Below are 27,802 nucleotides of genomic sequence, written 5' to 3'. Positions count from 1 at the left end.
ACGGGGGGGGGGAGGATTTTCATTCGCGTAGTTGTAGCCCACCCTTATTTATCATCCACGCGCACTGTGTATTATCGTACTGTGCGGAAGTTAATTAAGTTATTTGAATATATAACAATTATTTTAATAAATAATAAATTATGAATTAATTAAACAATAATTACAAGTTAAGTAATAATTAATAAATATAATTATTAATATTAATTAAGTAATTATTAATTAATTTGATGCTCATAAACTATTTAATTAAATTATTAATAATTTTAATAGTCATTTTGTTTATTTATTTAATCTTGTTCCTCTTTCGTGATGATCTTTCACAGGGCTCCGGCACTTCTACTTTTAGAAATTAAGCCCTAATCTGAAACCTATCAGCCTACTCTACTTGAAATACAAAATTCACGGGTTGTGATTGTTAAAATGTTACCTACTCTTCTCCCAATTTTTTTTTCCGAAGCATAGAGAACGAGTAATCAGTTGACCACTTTCGAAGCATCAGCATTTTGTAGAAAAAATGTTCGTTTTTGAGGCTCTCCCAAGTTCTGTTGTGCAGCAGCAGCATTTTAAAAAAGTTTTCATCCTTGAGGTTCAACTGCAATTTAATAATTAAAAATGTATAAGTAATAATGAATAGCTTGAAAAATCCTTATATTGCACTGCAAATTCCGGGGAAAATTTCAATTGAGTAAGTAATAAGAAACTTACATTACTGTAAAATTTGCACATAAAGGTATCATTCAGAAGCTCTTTCGGAAGCGCAATGCTTGCGTTTGTGACATTAATCTGTAAGATATAAATGGTTAATGCTTTCCTTATCTGAAAACTCCTGTTAAGTGTAACACTGGATATACCGTACTAAACACTTTGCATACACACACGGGGACAAAAAAAAAAAAAAAAAAAAAAAAAAAAAAAAAAAAAAAAAAAAATTCTGAAATGTTTCATATTTTAAATTACGTCCAAAGGGGCGTTTTTTAACATTTTGTGTGTTACCTTTCTTTATTAAATATCATGTTCCTCGCACTTAAACCATAAGATCCAGTGCAACAGCAATATCGCAAAATAGTTTTAAAACGAGCATATCTTTAGAATTTCCGATACAGAGACTCACGCGCTGGAGATAAAAATGTTTTTTCTGCACAACGTTGCCATTGCTCGCTTTGAAATCCTTGAGTTTGTTAATCAAAAATTCGTCAAAGTTTTAAAAAATAGGAAATCGATCATAAAACAAATTTCAAATTTCAAATTGGGTCTTCCACATGCTCATATTCGTTGGAGGATTACGTTATTCAAAATTAGATGACTCTATGTACCGTTGTTTTATCACAATACGAGAAATATACATACATTTATGCAGATTTTTCATTATTTAATTTCTTCAAATATAATGCAGGACTCTAACATTTTGTGGCAACAGTTGGAAAAGTGAACCGACATTTATGAGTCCGACGCAAAATGCCAAAACGAAACTAATAGTCCTTCGGGATTCAAATCCCTTTGGACTAAAAAAAAAAAAAAAAAAAAAAAAAAAAAAAAAAAAAAAGACAGTTCTATATGTCTCCCCTTCTACTGGGCTGATTCACGAAATTCAATTTGCATTTTTCTTGTACGATTTAGGACATGTATTACATTTATGATAAACATTGTTCTTACATAGGTATTTTTACACAAAAACGGATTTTTATGATATGACATACCGATTCTTTTCCGTATTTCAATTTTGTGACTCATATTACGCCTAAATATTACATTTTTTTAAAAAATTTGCTGAGCAACTTAGTAAGAAATTTAAAAATTTACTTTGGCTGACTTATTTATACCAAGAATAATTCACTTAGCGAAATTCTTAATTTACGATATCCTATTTTCCTTTTCCTTTCATTACGCACGAGCGGAAAGAAAGGTGCATTGTTCACTTTTTCAAATAATTTTAACAAAGTGCGTAAGCCAAATTTGGAGTTATCTTTATGAGAAACAAAAAAAAAATAATAATAATAAATAAATAAATAAATAAATAAATAAAATTTCGTCAACAAATTATAAAACTATTTTTATAAAAAAATTTAAATGAATTTCACACCTGCGTAAATACTTTAATTTTAGAATTAGTATTTAAATATTATTTTAGGAATAACTGCTGATCTTTTTTTTAGTTATTATTTTAATAGAAATCTTTAAAAACTGATATTCAATTTGCAGTTCACAAATCACCATCTATTAAATTCAGCTCCTCAATAAATTCAAATATGTTTGGGACGAAGATGATTTTATTGATGTTCGTCGAAAACATCGCGGCAAAATACATTGCAGATAAAAACGTGGCACAGAAAACAACACAAAGCATGGCCGTACGAAACATCGTGGGTTAAAACAAAGCAAGGAGATGACATAGCAAGGACATAGCAGTTCTAAAACATCGTGATACAACATATGGCCATTGAAAATAAAGCGGTCCAAAATTCTGCAGTTTGAAAACATCATCTTCGAAAGTATCGTGGTAAGAAGTAAATCATCGCATGGCGATAACATAATGAATTTTGATCTCAAGAACAAATGAGGAATAATTTTACTTTTATATTTCTTTTTTTTGAATTAACTGAGGAATTTTTGCTGAAGAAATAAGAAGGAACTTTAAAAACTAAAAATGAGTAAAAAAATAATGCGTATAGTAGTTAACTTTAAACTAGTATAGTTAACTAACAAACGTCATTAATAAATTAAAAAATCACTTTTATAAAGTTTCATTGGGAAGCCAATAAAACTGAAACCAAAATGTACCAAAATGTTTTAATAATAAATCAAAATGTAGTCTAAAAATATTTCAAAAAGGAAGATTAGTAACTGCATGTGCTTATCTGTATTAAAATTGCTTAGTTAATTATCAAATTATAAAATTCTGTCACTTGTTATACATAACATGCATATTCTAGTCATTTTCAGTTTCTGAATACTTAAGTTTCCTTATTAATTTTTTAGCATAAATTTGTCAGTTAATTAAAAAATATTCTTCATTCCTTCTTGCGCTTACAAATCATTATGCAAATATGCATTTACAACTTTTAAAAAGGCATGTCTGCGATGTTATCAGCATGCGATGATTTATAGGTGCTTTCTTCTTTTACCACGATATTTTCGACGACGATGTTTTTAAACTGCGAAATTTTGAATAGCTTTACTTTCGACGACGTTTTGTACTACAATGTTTTCTTCCACGATGTTTTGCACGATCACATTTTTACCTTTCGTTGTTTTCGGCAGCTATGTTTTCGCCTGTAACTGATTTTAATAAGCAGTAGGTACTGTATAGATTCTCAGAATGGCCGGTAATCTTTGGTCTACCAGGCACAGGTATGAAGGCAAGCCTTCACGTTTCGGCAACCTATTTTCTTACAACATGTAATCGGACAACTCTTTATTTAGACTAGAAGAGAAACACGCTAATGTGACAATCAAAATCGTGAAAACAACCTTGTATTTAGCGTAGGTATAATGAAACACTCAATCGATTTCGAGGGCAGCTAAAGGTCCCTCCTCATCAGGAGAAAGAAATACCTAGAAAGAAGAAAATAAAGGAGAAGGAGTCACAGAAACACGTGGTCCTTTGGTCCTTATCAGCACTGCACGTGGTTATAACTAGATTTTTAACCAGATACTTAGATACTTAATTTGTTTGATACTGGGCTTCTACTGCACTGGGGCAGTACTTCCCAGTAGCATGAAAGAGATCCCGAGGGAACCTGGCATTAATGGGAAATCAAGTAGATCCTGAAGCAGGAAGTCTTGAGAGGATGCTAGGGAGAGAAAAAATGATATGGATTTCAGCATGTGCCGCCATCTGGTGGCGGTGAATGTGGTGACAAAGTCAGAGTAATCTGCACGAGATGTAAATAATTTATTTTGTTGCATTTATTGCAGTTGAATGTTTAATTAGTGGCATAAAAAATATTTTAATCAGAGTTGCACTGGTCACCTACTTTTACTGAGACAGGCTATCTGATCAAGCATAAAGAACAAGAAAAATTAGCGAAGTTAAAATAGGGAGCGAGGGGCAAATGCACCTCACGCTCAAAATCTGAACGTCAAATAATGGAAAGCAACCACTGAACGGATTTTTATACCCTCTGGTAGTACCAAACGCGAGGAGGTAACTCCATCTATCGGCAAAAATAAATGAATTAAGATAGTAGAATTTTAAAGGCATTAGGAAGGACTGGATTGGACTTCAAATCATTAACTAAACCTTCTAAATCTTTGTGAATGTGAAAAGCCTCAAGAAAATCCAATTCACCTATGGAAGAAGCCTTTTGGATAATTTTTGCAGACCCAAAATCAAAATTATGGTTAAAAGTCCAATATGGTTATGGTTAAAGTCCATACGCTATTGAAGACTTGTTAATTTCGCCTTTTCTGACATAAGATTCATGTTCCTTGATACGAAACTTCAACGCTCTTTTTGTTTGGCCAATATATCTTAAACTACACTGACACGATATACTATAAATTCCCAAAGAATTCAAGACAGAAACGCAATCTTTTAGAATCGAAGGGTGAATTTTAATTATAGGGGAGAAACCGACTTGAAAATTGAATTTCTGGAGAATCCGTCCAATTTTATAGCTAACAGAAGGATAAAATGGAAGCACGACAAGGTCATTAATATTATTTCTAACAGTGGAATGTCTTCTTTGATGGGAATCTTAAAATGTTTTAATGGCTTTATCAATAATCACGGGAGAAAATCCACGGTCAATCGCAACTGCTCTCAAATAATTAAGTTCATTGGTAAGCAAAGATTCAGAGGAACAAACTTTAAGCGCGCGGAATACATAATAGTAAAAAGAAGCCATTTTTTGCTTAAACAGGGTGGCATGACTTGGCATGGGGTGGTAAACAAACTTCAAAGGGTTTACGGTACACAGTGGTGCTAAAATCAGTTTCATTGCGGATTATAAGAATATCGAGGAAGGGGAGGGAATTGTTGGATTCAGTTTCAAGAGTGAATTGGATGGCTGGATCAATTTAATTCATAATAGATAGAATCTCGGATAAATCCTCTTTATAACCGTCAAAAAGTGCGAAAGTGTCGTCAACATACCGAATCCAAAGACGAAAAGATAGTTTATTAAATAATTTCATCTCAAAATAGTGCATATAAATGTCAGCAAGTACCGGACTGAAAGGATTACCCATAGCTAGTCCTTCAACTTGACGAAAATATGCATTTTGGAAAACAAAGTGGGTTTGACTGAGATAAACTTTAGTAAGCGAAACCAACTCATTAATTTCAGTATGTGTGAAGTGAAATTCCCGAAGCCTAGTTTCAAGACAATTTAGTGCTCCTTCGACCGGAACATTAGTAAACAGAGATTTGACATCAAATGAAACCATAATGGAACGAAGTGGAGAAATATTTTAAAGTTTATCAATAACTTCAACAGAATTTTTTACAGTGTGAATATTGTTAGCAAGTAGAGGAGAAAATCTGGAAACTAAATATTTGGCCAAAGGATATGAAGTAGTACCTATGTTGGAAACAATTGGTCGAAAAGAAATACCGGTTTTGTGGACTTTTGGAAGAGCATAAAGTCTAGCGCAATTAGTAATAGGTGGAATAAGTGATTTCTTCAACTGAGTTGGCAGAATGTGGGAAGATTTAATAGCACTTTTTACTTTCGTGAGGTCCGAAATTGAAGGATCTTTAGGGATCGGCAGTATGGGCCTTCATTTATCAGTTTAAAGACTCAAGTAATATATGTGTGTTCGTCCATAACAACGATCTGTCCGGCCTTATCAGCTTTAGAAATAATGATATTAGTATCAGAATGAATTTCACGTAAGATCTCATTTTCCTTTTTGCTAAGATTAGAACCCAAAGATTTGTTGTTAAATTAACGTTATGAGTAATTAGGTGGCGGATTGTATCCTTCTGCGTTTCCGAAATTTTGGAGAATTTAAAGGCTTGCTCTATAGGGGCGATGATTTGAGGAATTGAAGGTTTAGATGTCTTTGAAAAGTTGAAATTATATTTTAATACTTTTAACTGATCCTCCGAAAGATTCCTGTTGGAGGTATTAACGATGGGGTTAACGTTTACAGTGGGAAGATCAGCTAGATAGTTGGGACTATCCGACTGCTGTGTGAGTTTAAGGAATTTAGAAATAAGCGCATTTTTATGCCGTTGACAAACGGTATCGGTTCTAGACCAGGATGTATGTTCAAAAGAGGAAACATTTTCAGTGGAATTAGCAATTTTTAAATGGAGGTAATATAATTCAAATTCAATTTTAGATAAACGTTTGCGTGTGTCCCTTATAATGTGACGAAGAAGTGCCAATTTGAATTTATGCAAAATTTTTGAAACGTGAACGGAAGCTTTAAGGCTACATTTCACATGTATAAATTTGGGAATGATATTTTGATGTCTGCATTTAAGTAGAAACTGTAGATGATTCAAGAATTTCGAACGCTTAAGGCGTAAGTTACGCCTTAAGTTATCAAGGAATATGAATCTTATGTCAGAAAAGGCGAAATTAACAAGTCTTCAATAGCGTATCATAGTTGGACTTTTAACCATAATTTTGATTTTGGGTTTGCAAAAATTATCCAAAAGGCTTCTTCCATAGGTGAATTGGATTTTCTTGAGGCTTTTCACATTCACAAAGATTTAGCAGGTTTAGTTAATGATTTGAAGTCCAATCCAGTCCTTCCTAATGCCTTTAAAATTCTACTATCTTAATTCAGTTATTTTTGCAGATAGATGGCGTTACCTCCTCGCGTTTGGTACTATCAGAGGGTATAAAAATCCGTTCAGTGGTTGCTTTCCATTATTTGAAGTTTAGATTTTGAGCGTAAGGTGCATTTGCCCCTCGCTCCTTATTTTAACTTCGCAAATTTTCTTGTTCTTTATGCTTGATCAGATAGCCTGGCTCAGTAAAAGTAGGCGGCCAGTGCAACTCTGATTAAAAATCTAGTTATAACCACGTGCAGTGCTGATAAGGACCACGTGTTTCTGTGACTCCTTCTCCTTTATTTTCTTCTTTCTCCTGATGAGGAGGGACCTTTAGCTGCCCTCGAAATCGATTGAGTGTTTCATTATACCTACGCTAAATACAAGGTTGTTTTTACGATTTTGAACTCTTTATTTGTTTGAATGGTTTTCAGACAATTACCGAATGACTAATACCAAAGAAAAGAAAGCATCTTTGATTGATTATTCTGCTTCAGTGCATAAGAGAGCGCAACAGCATTCACTATCTGCCATTCAATTTCTTTCAGCCGTAAAAATCTGCGTAGTTAGCATATGTTCGGTCCATCAATTGTAATTGGCTGTAACATACAATATTTGCTTACTGCCATCTGGATACGCAGCAATTTTCAGCCACTTAATATTCAACTACGCTTGCAAAAATTGCTAATTTGCATTGCGTATTACGCTTGCAAAAATTGCTAATTTGCATTGCGTATTTAACTTTTAGAATCCAGCGTATAATGCAGTTACTTGAAATAAGGATAAACAAAGAGGATCATTCTGAGGGCATTACAAATCTACGAAAACAATGAAACTATCCTCCCTAACTCGATCTGAGATAAAATGAAATGTTGGTTGTACATTTAGGCTTATCAATTGTATACTGCCTGCAGAAACTTGCATTGGTTAATGAAATAGTTATGTATTTATTGTAATATTTAGAGTTGAAAATAATAATATAATAATAAAATAATAATAAGGGAAAATAGAACAAACCAGATGCCAGTAATTCAATTTGTCGTTTTCTTCCATCCAGTAAAGGTTTTTCAATATATTCAAAAGTTGTTGTTTACTGTATTTAAAAATCTGTAGAGCCTGAAAGATTAAGGAAATAATCTTCAATAAATTACTCATTAATGAATATTGATATTGAATAATAATGAGGTCACTTTAATAAATTACTGATGATGTTGGTTTTAGGAAGTTATTCAAGATAAATATTTTAGTGTATAAGAAGGAAATTTTAATGACTTTACGAGGGTTCTAGGACCAACCAGGTTAAACAAAATTGCCGTCAGCTGTGACAACCAAAATGGAAAACGTTTTCGTGAATAAAATGTAAAATAATATGCGTAGCTCCGGTAGAAGTGATAATGCAACATATACTTTTGATTCTTCTTGAATTTTCTGCTTTCTATGTTAAAATCGCGGAGTAAGTTTAACTTAGTTTCTGTGACAAATACAGAAATACATCGTATTTCCACTTTAGTTCAATGCACTTTTCCTATCAGTGTGGTTCACGATATTTACTATGTGCTAATTTTCTTGAGTTTTGATTAGTATATAAAACTTAAACTAAAGTACGTTTACAATTAAATGAAATATAACTTTAGTCTACAAAGTGAAGAATACAATACAAGTGACACCAATTTTTTCAGCAATTCCAGCTACTTAATTTCTTTTTAAAAATTTTTAAAATGTTATGCTACATTTAAAATCGAAATTTCACGCGTATTTAAATATCAAATTGGTAAAGACAGGTGTCAAATAGCTCTACAAATAATGTATTGTCATATGAGCGGCGTACATTGTTCAGGAACAAAGCTTCGACAAAAGGTTCAACAATCTGTACTAACGATGTGAAATAGGCAGAATTCTACAAATTATTCAATTGGTTTCCGTTAATATTCTTTTCCTGAAATGGCCACCAATGGACAACTGCTGAATACTGGTAGTTTTACCCAGCAAACGAACTCACTTTTTCAGAGTTTTGCGGTTTTCCTAATATATAATGTGAAGACGAGGCAGTTTCTGAGAAATTCAAGTATAAAGGCGTCTCTTCCCTTAGGTAGATAGTTCTAATATGCTTTGAGCGGCCGAGCGGTAAAGTCGCTGAACACTGGTATTTCGGTCCGAGGTTCGAATGCCGCGAACGGGCTGGCTGCATGGACGTTTTCGTGGTTTTCCCCATGTGTAACGTGTATACGAGCCAGTTTCCCTTAAAAAGTCCTCCACGAAGGCATCCCTCCCCTTAAGCAGATAGCCCTAGTGTGCTTTGCCTACTTAATAAACCAAACCTTACTTAATAAAATATTTAAATAAACTAAACCAAACCTAATGTGCTTTGCAATAATCCAAGAATTCCAAACCCTCTCCTGTATCACTTCCTCTTAACATGTTTCTTTATAACCAAGGAATCAACGTACAAACGAGGCTGTATATAAAACCTTTAATAACACTTTTAAGAAGACGAATGAACTGAACAAGTATTAAAACAACACTTAATTTTTACTAAAAGAATATCAGATTAACAAAAGTAAAAAGAAAGTAATTTTACAATTGGTAATTGCTTAAACAATTTGAATATAGTTAACCTTATGCAATTACTCATTTCTCCTTTTTAATTTTTTTAGCCTATTTATTTCACGAAAAACTTCCAATATAACCTTATAAAAGAGATTAATTACGTAATAATTGTTAGTAATTAAGTGCATAAATTTAAAATTCTGTTAACTAGGTAGCATTAATTACACATTCGTACGCAGCATTAATACGTACGTACTCGTACCTAGCACTCGGCCCACCAGCGGCCGAGCGGTAAAGTCGCTGAACACTGGTAGTTCGGTCCGAGGTTCGAATCCCGCGAACGGGCTGGCTGCATGGGCGTTTTCGTGGTTTTCCCCATGTGTAACGTGTATACGAGCCAGTTTCCTTTAGAAAGCCCTCCACAAAGGCATCTCTCCCCTTAGGCAGATAGCCCTCGAGGCTTTGCCATAATCACACACACACACGTACCTAGCACTCATTTTCTGCTTATTTTCAGCTTTTGAATGCTAAAATTTCCTTCTTACTCTTTTAGCAAAAAAAATTATTAATTAATCCAGAACTATGAAATATGCAGGTAAAATATTTCTCATTGTTACATGTGCTTACAAATCATTACGCAAATATACTTTTACAACGTTTAAAGGCTGAAAAACGCGTATCTGCGATGTTATTATGGCATGCGATGATTTATAGATACTTTACTTTTTATCACGATATTTTCGACGACGATTTTTTTAAACTGCGAAGAATTTTAACTGTATTGTTTTAAACGACGATGGTTTGTGCCACGATGCTTTAGAACTGTGATGTTTTCCCTTTGCTTTATTTTCTCCCACGATGTTTCCGCCTTGCGTTGTTTTCTCCGTCACGTTTTCGTCCGTTTTCTACTGTAACCGTTTCAGTTTAGAACGGACCCTGCGCTTTAAATGCTACTTTCCTTTTTCATTCCTTTCCTTGCTTTCTTTTCCTCCCGCAATGTTTTGTAAGACGAAAACCACGAAAACGCCCATGCAATCATGCCGTTCGTTAGAACTCGAGCCCCCGACCGAACACCGCTCGGCCTCTGGCGACAACAACGAGAGTTCGCCTCTGGTGGGCCGTAGCTTTCGAGAGATATTTAGCATCATAAATACTCAAAAGGCAAAATCTTCCATGGTTTGCGTGGTGTTCAAAATAACTACTTAACTTAAAAGAGTATTATTTGTAATGCAGGAAAAAAAAAGGTCTTTATTTTTTAGTAGATACTGATAAAATGAGAAGGACCATAAAATGCTGCATATTAAAAATTTTCAACGAAATTTTGTACTTGTTTAAAACTGTACAAACCATTTTCTGTTGTTGTAGATATTAATAAGTAGCACACTAAAAAATCGATGCGAATGGACGCATGCATGCATCGTAATGTCTATTGATAAAATCTGTAGTTAGGAAGGAGATGGCCAGTTTGGGCTTCTAGACGTTGTGCAGAAAGTGCAAAACTACAACATCTTAGAGTTCTAAAACCCCTCAAATAATAATTTAATAGAACTCATTTGTAGAGTTTACTCTATCCGATTCACTTCGATAAATTAACTGCCTCACACTGATGCAGTTCGTGTATCGAGCAGAACGTGGTATGATGTATCGATGCATCGTGTTTCGATTAATATATATCGATGATATGATGCGTCATGTATCGATGAACTCAAAATTATCCCAAATTAAAAGAGAAACATACTAATGTAAAATTTTAAATTGTGCAAAACAGCAGCATTATTTTTGTGTTTATTTTTAATAAACAATGTTCGTTTTTTTAAAAATTTCTTCTCTGACTTATTCTTGGTGAATTTATAGCATATCTTGTAAGTGGGGTTTAAGAGATATTAACGAAATTAAAGGAGCGTTAAAATGTCGCTTCAAAGATCTTATAAGCGAAATGCAGAAATAAATAAATTTTCAGTAGGTCATAATTGGAAATTTAATTTCCGCTTTGACTGTGGTTCTGCGAAAATTATTCATAAAACCTTCTTTATTTCATGTACTGGATTTCCTTAAAGCTTTTCCCCATTCACAAGTATTTACTTCCTTTAACTGATGACATTACCGTACTATATTCTAGCGTATAACGGGAACTTATAATTTCAAACTACATTTATTTAGATATATTCGCAGCATAACTAGAGTCTGATTACCTATTAATCGTTTTAACATTCTTATGCGTCAAACGAAGTCCTGCTTTGTAGAGACATTAGGTTATTTTTAAGCTGAGACATGAAAAATGGCAAGGCCCTTGCCGAGACTCAAACCTGGACCTCTTGAACACGCATTGCGTGTGCTACCGTTACACCACAAAGGCATGCAGAAAGAAGAAGAAAAGGGAGACTGGGGATTAGGGGACCCAGTCACCAAATCCTGGTGAAGAATCATCATCCACCGCCTTTTAGTTCGGGTGCAACTGTAGAGACATTTTTTTTTTTTTTTTTTTTAAAGCATGAAAAATAAGCAAAGCCCTCACCGGGACTCGAACCTGGGCCTTTTGAATACGGATCGAGTGTGCGTAGCCGTTACGCCAAGAAGTCATGAAGAAAGGAGGAAGAACATACCTTATAGCTTAAGTTACATAGAATTCTGATTCCAAGAGTACAAACAAAAGGTAAATCAAAACTAACCGTCCCAAATATTACGCCTTAATGCTATAATTAAAATTTAACCAAACTACCACTTCTACTTGCTACGTATCAGAAGTGCAAATGCTTAAAAACTGTAGACCGCCAGAAGTACCAGTCCAGCTTTCTGCTACGCATGCTTTAGGCCTAGGCGCTAGTAAATACAAGAAATCAATCACCACAGCCAGACTACGAAAAATGCTTACGTGTCCCGAAAATAAGCTGTTTGTCGATACATTGAAAAGATCTTTCTCTAAATTATACTTCCACTTGCCATCTAAAATCCACGAAATTTTTATTCTGTTACGGAGGCTCTCGGGATAACTCCAAATTAGAGGGAAGAATTAATGTTGAAATAAGTTTTGCTTAAATTTCCTTCTACCAGAATTAACAGACTCATTTTTAAATTAATTTTTTTTTAAATTGGATACTCTAACATGTGGATTTCAAGATAAATACACTGGATCTTTGTATTTATTACGAAATAAAAAGAAATGAAATTCAATGTGCAGTTTTGAACGCATTCGAAATAGTGAAATTTTTATACACATAAAACTTGTAACTGCTGTAAATAATTCGTAACCGGAATTTGTCTTTCGTAAAAATTGTCACTGCCAACACTGAATAGTAATTTAATTGATTTATGAACGAATTGAGAGCGTATTTCACACGTGTAGACGAGGACGTTGATATCTTTTAAATCAATTTGGCTGCTGATATGGTTCCCTGATACCTACATTTGAGAGAATATTAAACACATTTTAGTTTCAACTATAAATTAAAAGCACTGAATTTCGAATAGGCCAAGTCAAGCGCTTGTCTCGACGTAATCTGCAGATTACGGATCTATAAAATAGTGGGATAAATGGAATCAGTACTCACAGCTTCTTTACTTCCTTCTTTGAAGTCTCGTTGTCGCAAATAGTAGGAACTGAGAGCTAATCCCAACTTATCTCTAATGATAGAAAGGCAGTAGTTCAATCGAGGCTGCTCGTTTAGAATATCTGTATCTGCAGATCTTTCTGCCAGAGTTCTCCAGTACTTCGAAAGCATAGGCAAAGATTCATGAACGACTCTCCACACCATGTAATTAATGACTACCCTGAAGAAAAGAAGTAAAATCTACAAGATTAATGAAGAGAACCCTCTGACCCGCAAGATCGTATATATACGACCTAGAATATTTTTGTGATATCTGTAAGACCGTATATATACGGTCATGAACGACTCTCCACATCATGTAATTAATGACTAACCTGAAGAAAAGAGGTAAAAATCTACAAGATTAATGAAGAGAACCCTCTGACCCGCAAGATCGTATATATACGACCTAGAATATTTTTGTGATATCTGTAAGACCGTATATATACGGTCATGAACGACTCTCCACATCATGTCATTAATGACTAACCTGAAGAAAAGAAGTAAAATCTACAAGATTAATGAAGACAAACATCTGACCCGCAAGATCGTATATATACGACCTAGAATATTTTTGTGATTTCTGTAAGACCGTTAATATACGGTCATGAACGACTCTCCACATCATGTCATTAATGACTACCCTGAAGAAAAGAAGTAAAATCTACAAGATTAATGAAGACAAACATCTGACCCGCAAGATCGTATATATACGACCTAGAATATTTTTGCATTATCTGTAAAACCGTACATATACGTGCATCATAAAATACGGCTTTCTTGCGCATGTTTCGTTCATGAGTCCAAATTCCGTCAGCCATCTTACATAAAACGTGGAATTTCAATAAGAAAAATTACATATTTAAATTATTGAATGGAAATGGTAAATATGATTCCCAATTTAATTCATTATACAAAAGATAACCTTCACCATATTCAAGTAAATATCATGTAAAGCTATATACATTGTAATCATATATTAAAAACTCTTAAAATAACGCAAGAACGAATGTAGAATTTTATGAGAGGGATAGAATGATAAATATACTTCGTTCAAATAAGCATTAGCTTTACTTTTTACAATAGTACAAAAAAGTTTCAAGGATTATTTATGAATTATTGGCAATTGCTTAACTTTTCCATGCCTTCTTTGAACTACATATACATTCATTTTAGTCAGTTGAAGCGACCTATTTTATAATACACTTTTTAATTACGTTAAATTTGGCGGCGAACGAATTACATTGATTTACCATTATCATTGTCACGTAGCAGTGATTTTGGATAGGTAACTGATATTAAAACGAGAAATTAACATGTTTTTTTATTTCATTATGTGCTTCGCCATTAGGCACAACTCGGAAAGGGAGAGATGTTTCTCTAAGACTTCTGGAAGACTTTTTTTTTTATTGAAAAATGGCTCGTATCCACATTACACAAGCAGAAAACCACGAAAACGCTCAGTCAGCCATTTCTAGTCTCTTAAATTCGAACCCCGGACCGAATTACCAGTATCATGGGCTTCTACCGCTCCGCCGCTGGTGGACGAAGGAATCAACAAAATCAAGCACGTTTTCGGATGGGAGCATTATAAACGTTTCAAGGCTTTCTTGTTACACTATCGATTGCACTCCTTTCAATCGATTACTTAAGTCAGTTACTTAGCTACCTGCAGCTTTTATTATTACTCTAAGAAAAGGTGGAAATTTCATTAAATTCACTAATTTATTCTCAATAAAATCCATTTTGTTTAAGATGAAAATGTGTCTTTCTATCCCTAAAAGTAAGAACATCTAATTAAGCATTTTATTGAACGATTATATAGAGGAGCCCAAAATCGCTAATCTTGTTTATTGCGGAGAGTCTAAAAAAGTATTATGATAAATCATTAGCGTAAACCAACACTATCTACTAAAATACGAAAAGAAGAGAAAAATCTCATGGTCTAATAAAAGTTGTAGAAAACGCTGTCATAGTATTTCCAAGTCATGGAAATTTGGCACTTCAACACGTACTGGGACTTCTGAAACTACAGACATCTTAAATTATGTGTCTTATTTCTCATATCAGCAACCAGTTTTACGCAGGGTCATTTTGAAAGAATAAACGTAATAAAAATAAAATAAAATATATATGTCTGTAAAATCTTTTGTTTCTTTAATTTCTTCTATAACATCCTCACACTTCCAGTCCTATGCATTAAAGAACAGTGGCTCTTCTAGAACAGTTCTCTGAATCTGGCGACTCCCAAAGCAATTTTACGCGGCCCACGATTTCACTTAAAATATATATTTATTACAAATACAATGATTTTAAAATTTTAGTTATTTGAAGTTTACGTTTATATTATTTTCATTACCATAAAAGAATTAAAAACGAACAGGAAACATACACCAGAAAATCTACAAATGGAGGTAATTCATTTACAGTGTGATAAATCATATACAAAGATTTAAAGACTGCATTTAAGTATTAACTCTTTAACTACAAATTAAAAAAAATACCTCATTTCCTATCCAGGTGAACAAAATATGTCATAAATAAGGTAAATTTACAAATGGGAGTTTTTTGACAAAGGGTTTTCAAGCCAAAGGACACATTTGTCTCAACCGTAGTAAACGGTGGGATGCATATGTCTCACACGTAGCGATCGACTTATTATAAGCACACCTATTATTCTGGAAAACTTTATTATATGAAATAGATTTTACATTGTATAGTACAGGGTAAAGCATTCTTGGCATAACTGAACATTTCACATTGGCAACTCATATCTGTTCTTTTCTCTGTGTTCATTTGTATACAAATAGCACAGCGACATCTTGGTTTTTCAACTATTGGAAGGTGATCCCCTACGTTCAGGAGATTCGAAGTACTTTTTAACCCAGCCGTAATTTTTAAGTCAAAGTAGTCAAAGGATTCATCTCTTTACTACTTCGAGTTGTTTTCTATTAAGAAAAATTATGCTTAAAGATTAAAAAACTTTAAATAATAATAAAAAAAGCATAAATCTATATAGTATATATAAAGAAGAAAGTATGCTTGTTTGGTCCTCTAATAATTCAGTCACTACTATAGCTATCTTCACTAAACTTTGTACCATTATTTTCTGGGTCCTCGAAAATGTCGACGTTCACTTCCCCCCCAAAAAAAGACTAGTAAAAACAGAGATATTAATTAAAAAATCGGAGAAACGATTATTTGGCCCTCATTCTTCTGAGTGGCAACAGTCTTGCTAGCTGGAGATGAAAATCTGATTTATTTCGAAAGTTGTTGCCACTGACCACTTTCAGATCCTAGAGTTTGTATATAAAAGTTCCTAAGATTTACGATGAAATAAAAAATAACGTGTGCAAAGATTAAATACATTATTACCTATTCCAAATATTCCTGGGAAGCCATTTCAACTATTCTCGTCTTCATATGACTTAAATCAGCCTGTATATTAATTAAAAACTCCCAAAACCTTAATTTTCGCATTCAATTTTCCGAGTGGCAACAGTCTCGCACGTTGGAGATAAAAATGCTTTATTTCGAAAAGTCTTGCTACTGCTCGCTTTCAAATCGTAGTTTTTTTTAATAAAAAATTTGTAAGTTTTGCAAAATCTCTCTATATAAGGAAGAATGTCTGTTTGTTTGTTTGTTTGTTCCGGTTATTCATTTCTGATTAACAATGATAAATCTTTTGCCACATTTAATTGAGTAAAATTGTTGATAGGTGAAGTATTGGATGGAACCTGAGCATTTACGACCATTTCATTAGAAAGACAAAAGTCATTTAATAGCTGCGAGCCATTGTTGCTGATATAATAAGAGAGAATAAGCTTATTTTTCTATCGAAATTTTTTATGTGGGTTCCACATGGCATCAGACTGAAAAATGTATGAGTATGAATCTTATTTTTTGCATTGTTATTAGAGAAGGATTAACCAGCTGTATCGTTCGCTCTGTTGTTAAATATATTACTCTCAATCTGACATAATCGCCATCGGGTATTTTCGCTAGTAATGTCTATAAAAGCAATTTTTGTACTCTTCTTTTCATACTCATACTTTGATTTGTATTTTTATATTTGAACTTTCACAGGAATTTTAAAATGTTCTTTTCAAATCTTCGTTAACAGTTTACATTCAGGAAATCTTATTTATATTAGAAAGAAATCAAATGAGAAAAGAACTACCAAATGTGTTAACGTTCCCAAACGTGTAAAAAATTTCTCCCAAAGAGCTGCTTTAATTTATTTCTCTTAAATTAATATTCTTTTTTTTTTCGTATCCCTAACGTCCAATAGTTCTCAAATAGCTTTTGAAATAACTACGAATAACAATACAAAATTAGGTTGAATTTTAACTTACCTCGTCTCTGTTTCATTGATTAAACGAACGAAATTCTTGATGTAATCTATATTCAGAACTTTGAGAGGTTCTCTTTCAGTTACACTAAGATTGAGTAATTCATTGAAATACTTAAGCCAGTTAATCTGAGAAAAGTAATAAAAACATTTCTGAAAAAAACTTAAAAATCACAAATATTAAATAATAATTAATTTCATAGTACTACAAGTTCATAGTTTTCATAGTATTCTGAATTTTTATTTTTGATTCCCACGAAGTTTATTCTATAAACTTTCATTTTAATTATTTTCATTATTTTTCGTTGTTATTGTCAACACTAGTAATGGCTGTATTTTTCTCATTATTTAAGAAATGAATCTTAATTTGGAATTTAAGAAATCCCCTCGATTATAATTAAAAAATTCTATAAATACACTTGTATATATTATAAACATGCGCTACGTTTTCAGAAAATATACATAAATCAAATACAGTAAGTGTCATAAAAGTGGGCAAATTTTGTATTACGAATTTTCAACATGCCTGCTGAAAATATAGCCTTCATGCAAACTTTGAGGTTTACCTAATAAAAATTAATAAGATATAAAATATTTAAAATAAATTAAATACAAAAATTTAAAAAAAACCTGAAAGCTTTCAGATTTTATATTAAGTTATATTACGTCCAAAGTTTTTTTTTTTTTTTAACGTTTTGCGTGTTACCTTTATTTATTAAATATCATGTTCTTCCCACTTAAATCATAAAATCCAATTCAACAGCTATATCGCAAAATAATTTTAAAATGAGTATATATTTAGAAATTTTCGATACACAGTCTCGCGCGCTGGAGATAAAAAGGGTTTTTTTTTACCGTACAGTTTTGCCATTGGTTGCTTTGAAATCGTTAAGTCTGTTAATTAAAAATTCGTTTTATATAAAAAATTCGTTTATATATTCGTTTTATATTCGTTATAAAATATGAAATCGATAATAAAACAAATACCAGTCGGATGGAGACGTACGTTATTCAAAATGCGATGGCAGTATGTACTGTGGTTTTATCACAATGAGAAGCATACGTACACATATGCAGATTCTTTCATTATTTAATTTCTTTAAATATACCACAGGGCAATAATATTTGGTGGCAACAATTTGAAGGGTGAAACGAACATTTAAAGGTTTCGACGCAAAATGCCAAAACGAAATTAATAGCCCATCTGGGTTAACGCTCTTTGATGCTAAAAAAACGCTTAAAAAAATTTTTGTCTTTAGAATTTATAATAGACAGACTCGCGTGCTGCAGATAAAAATGTTTTATTCCGTGCAGTGTTGCCAACACTCGCTTTGAAATCGTTAAATTTGTTAATGAATAATTCCTTGAAGTTTTAAAAAATATGAAACAGACCAATAAAACAAATTCATAACTCGGGCTTCCAAGTGCCCATGTTCAGGTAGAGGACTAAGCTATTTAAAATTTTATGACGCTAGCTACCATTGTTTTTTCGCAGTGCGAGAAACATAAATACATTCATGCAGACTTTTCATTATTTAGTTCTTTTGATATATAATAAGGGGTGATAATATCTGGTGGCAACAATTTTGAAAGTGATTCAAGAATTTAAAGTGCTTGGAAGCAAAATGCCGTTTCGAGAGAAGCCCTTCTGGGCTAACGCCCGTTTGGGCTAATAATAAAAGAAATTCAAAATGCAAAATTCGGGCTTCTAGGTGCCATAATCGGGTGGAGGACTACGTTATTCAAAATTTGCTGGATGTAGGATTTGATGGATAGTATTTGTTGGCAACAATTTGAAAAGTGATATGCCGTTTATTTTGATTCAACGCAAAATGCTGCTTCTAAAATAATAGTCCTTCTGGTTTAACTCTCCTTTGGGCTAATAAATTATGAAATTAAAGCTAATATTTATGCTGTTTCGATATTTTTTAATATCGAGCCATTTCATAAGTTGAAGAGGTGCTATTTGAGATTTGAATAATTGCAGAGACAGTTCGAGTCATTTAATGCTTATTTTCAGTTTAAAGACTCAATTTCAGACATAAAATGAGTTTGAAATTAAAGATCAATTGTGAAATTGATGTTAAATATACAAACATTGGTTAAAATAGAGTTAAATGCAATTATTTTGGCTAATTCAGCTTAACTCGAAAACCTAATGTGTCATGAATTCATATAAGGTAAACGTGACAGAATCATGAAATAAGTTCGAATTAGCTCAGATATCGTTAAGCATGAATTTGCAATTGAAACTCCGTCGAAGGGGCTGGCTGCATGGGTACTTTCGTGGTTTTCCGCGTGTGAAACGTGTATAAGAGGTAGGTCCTCTGGAAAGTCCTCCACGGCGGCTTTTAAAAGTATTATGAATTTAAAATATAGAAAGATGTTGAGAAATTGTAGTTCAATTAAACCGCTTTCGAGCAAGAATAGTTGAATATTTTAACAATTTCTGGTACATCTTGTATATGGCAGGTAATTTGCAAGGAGAAAATAATTCTTTAAAAAAAAAAAAAAGAATATTTAAACTACCATTATGTAGTACTATAGTACAAATATATTATACTATAGTGCAAAAAATGAAGCTATTTTATGCGGAGTTTTATACAGTAGTGAAAGATTTCAGGAAGGAACAACTTTACCTCAGGTACCTCACGTTTAAGCTCCTGCACGGTATAATTTCTTCTCCGGCTCCACTTTGCCTCAGAAATCTACAATAAAGATTTGAAAGAAATCTACAATAAAAATTCTAATGACCCAAAAAAATTCCAATTAGAGACTTGCAAAGCATGAAATAACGTCAAGTGTGAAACGTTTATTTTATTGTGTGGAAACAAAACAAGGTACTGAATAATCAGTCGTACACAAAATTGATAAACAGAGTATTTTAACATTTTTCCAAATGAACAGTTTGACAATCAAGTGTAGCCCAAAATCCAGGTTCGAACAAAAACGCAATTTGACGTTTTTGAACTGTATACTATCGTAGACAGAAGCACATAATCATAGGTACATAATCATTCATTTTATATAATTCCTTAAGTTCCACATAAATACTCAATATAGAAATGACATACAAATAGTGACCTTGGAACTAAACTCCTTAATGTATGTATCAGCATATTAATACTCAGTTTTACATTATCGTTTCTGCTTGCAAAGGGAAGGTGAAGTGTACTCACATGGCTGACTCTGAGTTCCGTGAAATCGAGAATCATCCTCTCCAACAAGTTTAATATCAGAACTGAAAAATCTAATCTCTCTATATAAGATAGATTGGAACATTAACCACTGTCACGAGGCATTTTTGTTAGAGAGTTTAAAATTTCCGATCAAATTCCATTGTAGAGACATGAGGATTTTTTGGAACAAGAGAGATTGAAAAATTAGCAACGCCTTCGCCGGGAATCGAACCACGGATCTCTGAAATATCGACTCAGTATTCTAACGACTACACCACGAACGCACGCTAGAAGGTGGGAGAAATACCTTATACCATAAATCGGAAAGAGGAAGACGCTACTGAAGTACTTTGGAGATTATGGGATGTAGGTAGGAATTGGATATCCTTCATATTGGCCGTCACTCATCACATTTCTATCAGATGCAGATTTCTAGGTCACAAAATCTCAAGAAATAGACTGTCAGTAATGTGATGTAACGTAATCAAGAAAAGAAATAGAAAATGTCAGTAATCTGGATGAGTTTATCACCGTTGGACAGGAACTCCTTATCTCTTAGTCTTTCCTTAAATGTCTGTAGAACTGGAACGCTTCATCACCTTTATAAATCATAAAAACCCATTTTATCATACGAATAATACTCAGTTCCTAACAGCTATATCGCTCTTGTTCATGGCTCCTTCTTTAGATTTTACGTCGTTTTCTTTATATCTTTCAAAACTCCCTCGGTGCCTCGCTTCCTTCTTCTTTAATTCCTTACCTAATTATTAAATAAATACTATCTTCTGATGAAACACACACCTCATTTGATCTTAATTGGTCAATTGGTCAATATCAGTCACCTCATATTTTTTTTCACCAGTTACGAGTATGCAGCCATTAAAATTGTGCCCCGCACTTTTCTTTAAATTTTGTCATGAGAAAACAGACTCAACACTCAATCATGCTGCTAACGGTAAGCACCGGGGGAAATCCTGACTCACCAAAGCTGTACATCAAAATTTCCATCAAAGCTACTCGACACTGGCGTCATGCTCCAAGTCATTCCCATTTTTTTTTAAAGTTGCTGTTATCGCTAACGTCTTACCAAGAATCGTTTTACAGAATTTTTTTCGACTCTCTTTTCTAGGCTTTTAGGCAATTCATTCGAAAGGCAACTTATTCTTTCAAAGGCCACGTCCTTTCTTCTTGAATCAGATCATCCTTCCCTCGAAAACACTTTAGCTCATTAAAGCAACAGAAGACATGTAGAACCATTAGGTATTTTTTGAAAGCAGGGAAGGTGAAAAATGAGCAATGCCCTTACCGGGACTCGAACCACGCACGTCTCGAATATGCGCCGAGCTTGCTGACCATTACACCACGAAGGCATGCTATGAAGGCGGGAGAAATACCTCATGTACTCCCTCTTTTAAAGAGCGAGTGGGGATTAGGAGACCCAATGGCCAAATCGCCTGGTGGTGGAGAACCATCATTCACCATCTTTTATAGTTCGGGCGCCATTGTAGAGACATTAACTATGTCTGATACGGGAGACGTGAAAAATGAGTGATGTCCTCGCTGGGACTCGAACCACGTGCCTTTCGAATACGCACTGAGTGTGCTGGGCATTACATCACGAAGTCATGCTAAGAAGGCGAGAGATGTACCTTATAGGCATTCTCTGTATTATCGGAACAATCACAATATGTCTTTTTACATCCTAATATCGATGACTGAGCCAATTCCGTGTTTGTAGATCAGATCCATAAGCTGCTTGACTATTTTGGAATCAGTGTCATTGCAGCTGTTGAGAATTACCTCATCAGGGAGCTTTTTTTAAATCTTTTCGAGTTTTGCTTGGTTGTATATTCTCTCTTTTCTGTGTCAAAGAGAGCTTTCTTGGAGTTCAAAGGCATGTGGGCGGATTTCAGGAATTCTTCACGTCATGAAGAGCTAGCAAATTGAGATTTCACTGAAATCTTAGAATCAGCATATTCACTATAATATGCATTGTTGTAATTGTCACGAGTTCTGAAAAAGGACATTTTGAAGAGCGCAACCCGAAGGCTACACTATTGCAATAAAATGAAAGGCAAGCTGCGTGCTACGCATTCGACTGCAACTGCAACTGCTTGAAAAAGCTGCTCCAATTCCGTAACCCATGGTGGGTACTCAGGCGTCAACTACTTGAGTTTTATCTGTAATATATGGCATGTCGCTCTGTTGCTGTTGGCGGTCATCGGAAGAAAACGTTTTCAATTATGTGGAATATTTGGCCTATAGAAAGTGGTGGACTTTCAGTAACTACTGTTAAGCATCTGCTTAAGATTAAAATTAATTCAGAACATTGTTTTATCATACACTTTAAGCAGAATAAAAAGTCTAGTGAAAAATACAACTGAATAAGTAAAGTTTAATGCTTCAGTAAACTACTAAGACTTTTAAATAAGTTCAAAAATATGTCCTAGGTTGGATCCAAATATGTATGGCAAATGTAGTTGAAAGGAGAACGCATACCTTTGGGTCAAGAAAAGGGAATCTATTCTCCAAAGACATCATAGACCTTTAACCATTCACTTAATGAAGGTAACAGTAAGTATATATTTAAGAAAGGATTTCAAGATTGAATATTTGTTATCATTTATTGAAAACAATCCGTCAGTGAATAAAGAATAACCTTAGGGATCGCTGGTGCTCCAAGAATTCTTATTTGCTTTAGACTTTTGACTGAATACTTTGCTCACATGCCTATCATTAATGAAACAATGTTTTCTGTGATTCTTCTCAGCTTCTGACATTTAAATACGCTGAAGGGTGTTCAGCATTTAGAGTTTTAATAATTTTATGAACTACTAGAGAGCACTTGATTTGATGCCTTGAGCGCCTAAGTTCTAACATTTGTAAAGAACAACAACAATGCTATTGATCGCGGAGAAAGATTTTTAATTTCCTTCAAATTATTTGAAAGGCCTTGACTGAGTGATTTAAAATTAATAAATGTAATTTTGAGTGATTTATTACATCAGTGTCATTTCTGGATCTGCAATGATTTATCGTCTGGATGCTAATCACAAATTTACTGCTTAGTAATATTTTAATGATAAATGTAGCTCGTATTACTTGAAGAACATGGAAATTCTCATGTATACGATTGATTAGTTTTTTTTATTTGTGTGAGAATTTTAATTAACAAAAAGTGCTTTTATCTTTAAATATTAAGCACCTGGAATATAATCGCTTAATCTCAGACATGCATTTTCAAGTCGAAAGTGTGAAAACCATAACATAAGCTTCGTATTGTTGAAAGAGAGCTCCCGACAGAATATGCAGCGCTTTTGATCCGAGAAGGCTTGCCTTCATTGAACATCCATTCAAAAGGAAACAAAAGATAAAACTGGGAGAAAGTCTTCGATTTGTGGTTTCTGAGAGGAACGATTGCATCATTTCGATTGAAAAGTCTTCAGTTATTTGGGAACGCAAGTTTTTTTTGGCATGTGCTAATTCTGTGTTGTTATTGAACGCAATGATACTCACTTTGTTAATATAAGAAGAATGTCAAATGGAATGTTACTTCGCCCAGCAGTTCTTGGCGCAAAAGTAAACCCACGTGTCATTAGAACAAGTGGTCAGTAAAATTGTTTTAGAAAGAAAACGTGCCGGCAAAACTCATCAATGACTGTCTCAATGATCCCTAATTATAACTTTAAAAGTAGGCCAAAAACTATAAGGTATTTCTCCCGCCTTCCTAGCGCGCCTTCGTGGTGTAGTGGTCAGCACGCTGAGATGGTAATTCAGAGAGGTCCGTAGTTCGATTCCCAGCGAAGGCGATTGCTAATTTTTCATGACTCGTACTTCCAAAAAAATACTTAATGTCTGTATAAAACATTACCATTGCTTGACGCAGATTTTTAATAAACCTGTATAGCTCAGTTATGGTTTCAACAGTTATTAAAAATTAATATTCTAAGAAATCATCTTCATGATATAATAAATTATATCTCCGCAAACATCGATAATCTTAAAGGAACATGAAATCACATTATTCATCGTTCATTTACGTTATTTAATACACCATCCTTTCTGCTACCTCATTTTAATGCTTTCGCTCAAGATCGTCTTTATTTAAGTATTTAAGTACATCTTCAAGATCTCCCAAGCTCAATCAAGAATTTAAGAATATTTTATAACTCCATCTCCTTAATATATTAATCTTAAATATATTAATAAAATCTCAACTCAAGATTATTAGTCAAGACATTTACTCATGAATGTCTCTCTGTAAAGAATTTCCAAGAACTTTTTCTTCAAGTCATCCTAATTCATTCAAATACTATTTCTCATCAACTTTTATTCAATTACTGCTCTTCATTCTCCATAATGAAAAACTATACTCTTTACAAAACTTACATTCTCAGCCCCTACTATTCTTATACATTATGTTGTTCATTTTCAAAATTTGTAATGATCTTCTTAAGTATTTAGTTACGTATTTATGTTTCATTTACTTAAGGTATTACGTATTTAAGGTATTATTACTTAAGTAAGTACTTAAGGTATTATTATTTTAGTATTATGTATTTATTTATTTAATTTTTTAAATTTTTATTATATAATTTTCAAAAGTCTAATACTATATTGACTTCATATATAACAGCATTGTATTTATCTTATTCTAAATTTTTAACTTTTATTTATTGAATCTATTTATGTTTATTATTTATTGTATTATTTATATATTTATTTCTTGATATTTAATTTTTATTATGTAATTATCAAAATTCTAAAATTTTATTCTATTTTATATAACAACGCAGTTGGTAGATGATTCCATCAGTTGAGCGTAAAAGCTGAATGTCTTAAAAGCGGTGCAGATGCTCATCTGATGGTAAATAAATAAATAAATAAACCTGCATAGATTTCAAGAGCTATCGGATACAGTCCCTGTTAAAGGACACAGTGTTTCAGAACACACAGTATTTGCATCTGAAACACTGTGTGTTTCAGATGCAAAACCATTTCCTGCATTTTCCCTTAATTTTAATTTTGCACTGGCACGATTCTCTTCCAGTTTGATGTTCCTTAAACGTTTGAGGCCACAAATAATTGGTTTGCTAGCAGAACTGTTGCTTACTTTATCAGAAACTTTCTACTGGGTACCTTCTTGGTGTAAGTGCTAGTATGCTCATCTAGCATTCGGGGTGTCCAGAGTTCAAATCCTAGCGAGGGAGGAGCTAATTCTTCTTGTTACGAGCTAAAAATAAATAACTAATAGCTCTATGACAGAACTGCAATATGTACTGCAATAATTGTCGTCGAACTATGCAATTAGAGGGAGCTTTCCCATATATCTCTCGAGACATTCAAAAATACTTCGGCCAACATTTTGCAACCACGGAGAACCTGCCCACTGGTTTTGCTAAATCGTTTTTTCTTCGGAGCCATTTGAAATCATTTGATTACGACAAGCCCTACAGAGCCGCTAAGAAACCCATTGAATTCATTCAGTAAACTTTCGGTAGTTTGATAGCATCCTGTGTCCTGTGAATGCACGTTAGCAGAACAGGAAGCGAGATAATCGTCTAGATTCCAGTATGAAAGTTCGCTTAATAACGGTTTAATATTGTTATTGGCTGAATTTTTTCGTATTATGTAAATGTAGGCTTCATGAACGTAATATGAGTATTACATTACAGGGATTAATTTTGAAACGACATAATTCAGAAATATTTATTATAAGCATTTTATTATCTTAGCATAGGAAGGAGAAATAATATTTTTGAAAAGGTGTTTTAAAGAAGGTATTACAAAATAAAGCTATGATTTTATTTCAATATATTTTTGCGTGTGAACGGGTTTGTAATAAACTGAATGCGCAACAGGTCCGATAAGAGGTTAATAAAATTTATTTAATAAAGAAAACCCTTCAAAATTCTGGAATTTTCCACAGAAATTCTCGTACAGGTGTTCGCAGTATCACAGAATACAATTAATAGTTACCCATCAAACTACTAAGAACGTTAAACACAACGCAATACAAACCGCATCTAAAGAGAAAGCTAACTCGGATATCTCAGTTCGCGGAAAACTAAACAACTCGCAACAACAATAACTAAACAACTGAGAGTAGAGGCTCTCTTTTCGGCCTTAAATAGTTTTCAACCTTAAACAATTAAAAAGTTCGGCCTTAAATAGTAATAGGCCGCGAGATATTTCTAGTACTTTCTGCTTCTCGAAATTACTAGAAAGCAATATGAGGGTGGAATTGCGGTTACAGCTAACATAATGGTCAGTTACATTTATTCAATTTCAATACATTTAAAAGACCGGAGCAAAATGCCGCCAAATGGTCGCCAATTTTGTCGACTACTAGAGATTTCTTGCCAAATTTTGCGAGAAAATAAGTTACCGAAACACCACTTTTGTTAAAAAGTTAAAAAGTTAAATTTTTGTTAACAAAAAATGTTAAATACACTTGCCCCTGTATTCTAACTTTTCCATTATAGCTTCTCTTTAGATTTTTCATGTTACGAAAGAAATACAACAATTTCACTTATAATTCTACTAAAATTACCTATCTAATTACAAAATTCGTAACAATATATATGTCTGTATCTATAAATAAAAATTAAATACCAAATGAAAGTAGGAACTTTAAATTAAGAAACCATCGCTACTGATGAAATGCATTTATTACAATTTAATTATGAGTTCCTAAGAAGAGTACTTCAGATAAAGTAAATTAATATGCAACTCAACTAATTGCAATGGTGTGAAATACTATAAGTCTAGGCTGATTCTCCTTTGGCAAATAAACAATAATTTAATTTTAATTGTTACACTTTACTTTTATTGTTAAAATTTTTTAACATGTCTCTTTCATTTGTATAATTTTATAATGTATCATACTTATGTTCAGGTAATCTTTAATAGCATTTTAATAGTTACTAATCATCAGCCCAATTTGGCTTTCATATTTCACACATCTGAAATTAGTTGAGTTGTGTATTAATTTACTTTACTTAGGTTACAATAATAGTGAAATACTGTTGTGTTATGGGAGGTAATAATTAAATTCTAATATTAAATATAAATATATCCAAATACACATATATATTTTATTACAAGCAATAAATTGTTTGAGAGAGTATTGTAAATCGAGAAAAAAAAACAGAGTACTTACGTTGGCTAGCTTGGTTTCGAAATTGAAAATTTCAGAAACGACATTTTTCAGGTTGCGATTACTTATGTCATGAATCAGTTGAAAATGATCATCATTCTTTCTTAAAATATAAGCAACTTTCAGCATCAACTCGAAGTAAACTTTTGTGGCGTTATCGTTCAGTCCACGCAACAGATGTTCACGATCGATTCCTAATGTTGGTACATCCAACTTTCAGATAAGACAAAAGAGAATTTTATTTGCGTGTAA

The 27,802-nt window shown here is 33.2% G+C and overlaps 2 protein-coding genes across 2 annotated transcripts in view; both read right to left on the bottom strand.

Moving 5' to 3' along the window:
* Positions 1 to 17,336, bottom strand: part of LOC118201046 (neprilysin-2-like) — a 41,663-nt gene extending 24,327 nt beyond the window's left edge. Inside the window, exons 1-4 of the mRNA XM_035373066.2 lie at positions 17,217 to 17,336; positions 7,745 to 7,843; positions 706 to 783; positions 432 to 592 (exon numbers count right to left, since the gene is read on the bottom strand). Of these exons, the coding sequence (XP_035228957.1) occupies positions 432 to 592; positions 706 to 783; positions 7,745 to 7,780 (275 nt within the window). The 5' untranslated portion in view covers positions 7,781 to 7,843; positions 17,217 to 17,336. The remainder of the gene's footprint in view (positions 1 to 431; positions 593 to 705; positions 784 to 7,744; positions 7,844 to 17,216) is intronic.
* The window catches only part of LOC146994198 (neprilysin-2-like), a 125,954-nt gene continuing 110,938 nt past the window's right edge, over positions 12,787 to 27,802 (bottom strand). The window contains exons 5-8 of the mRNA XM_085826318.1: positions 27,554 to 27,763; positions 19,852 to 19,920; positions 17,217 to 17,341; positions 12,787 to 13,042 (exon numbers count right to left, since the gene is read on the bottom strand). Coding sequence (XP_085682444.1) covers positions 12,787 to 13,042; positions 17,217 to 17,341; positions 19,852 to 19,920; positions 27,554 to 27,763 — 660 coding nt within the window. The remainder of the gene's footprint in view (positions 13,043 to 17,216; positions 17,342 to 19,851; positions 19,921 to 27,553; positions 27,764 to 27,802) is intronic.

Source organism: Stegodyphus dumicola, chromosome 11, assembly GCF_044657685.1.
Source record: "Stegodyphus dumicola isolate Sdum_Otavi_A_Nest chromosome 11, ASM4465768v1".
NCBI classification, from domain to species: Eukaryota; Metazoa; Arthropoda; class Arachnida; order Araneae; family Eresidae; genus Stegodyphus; species Stegodyphus dumicola.
The sequence above is the reverse complement of the archived record's forward strand: the minus strand, read 5'-3'. Positions and strand labels throughout refer to the sequence as shown.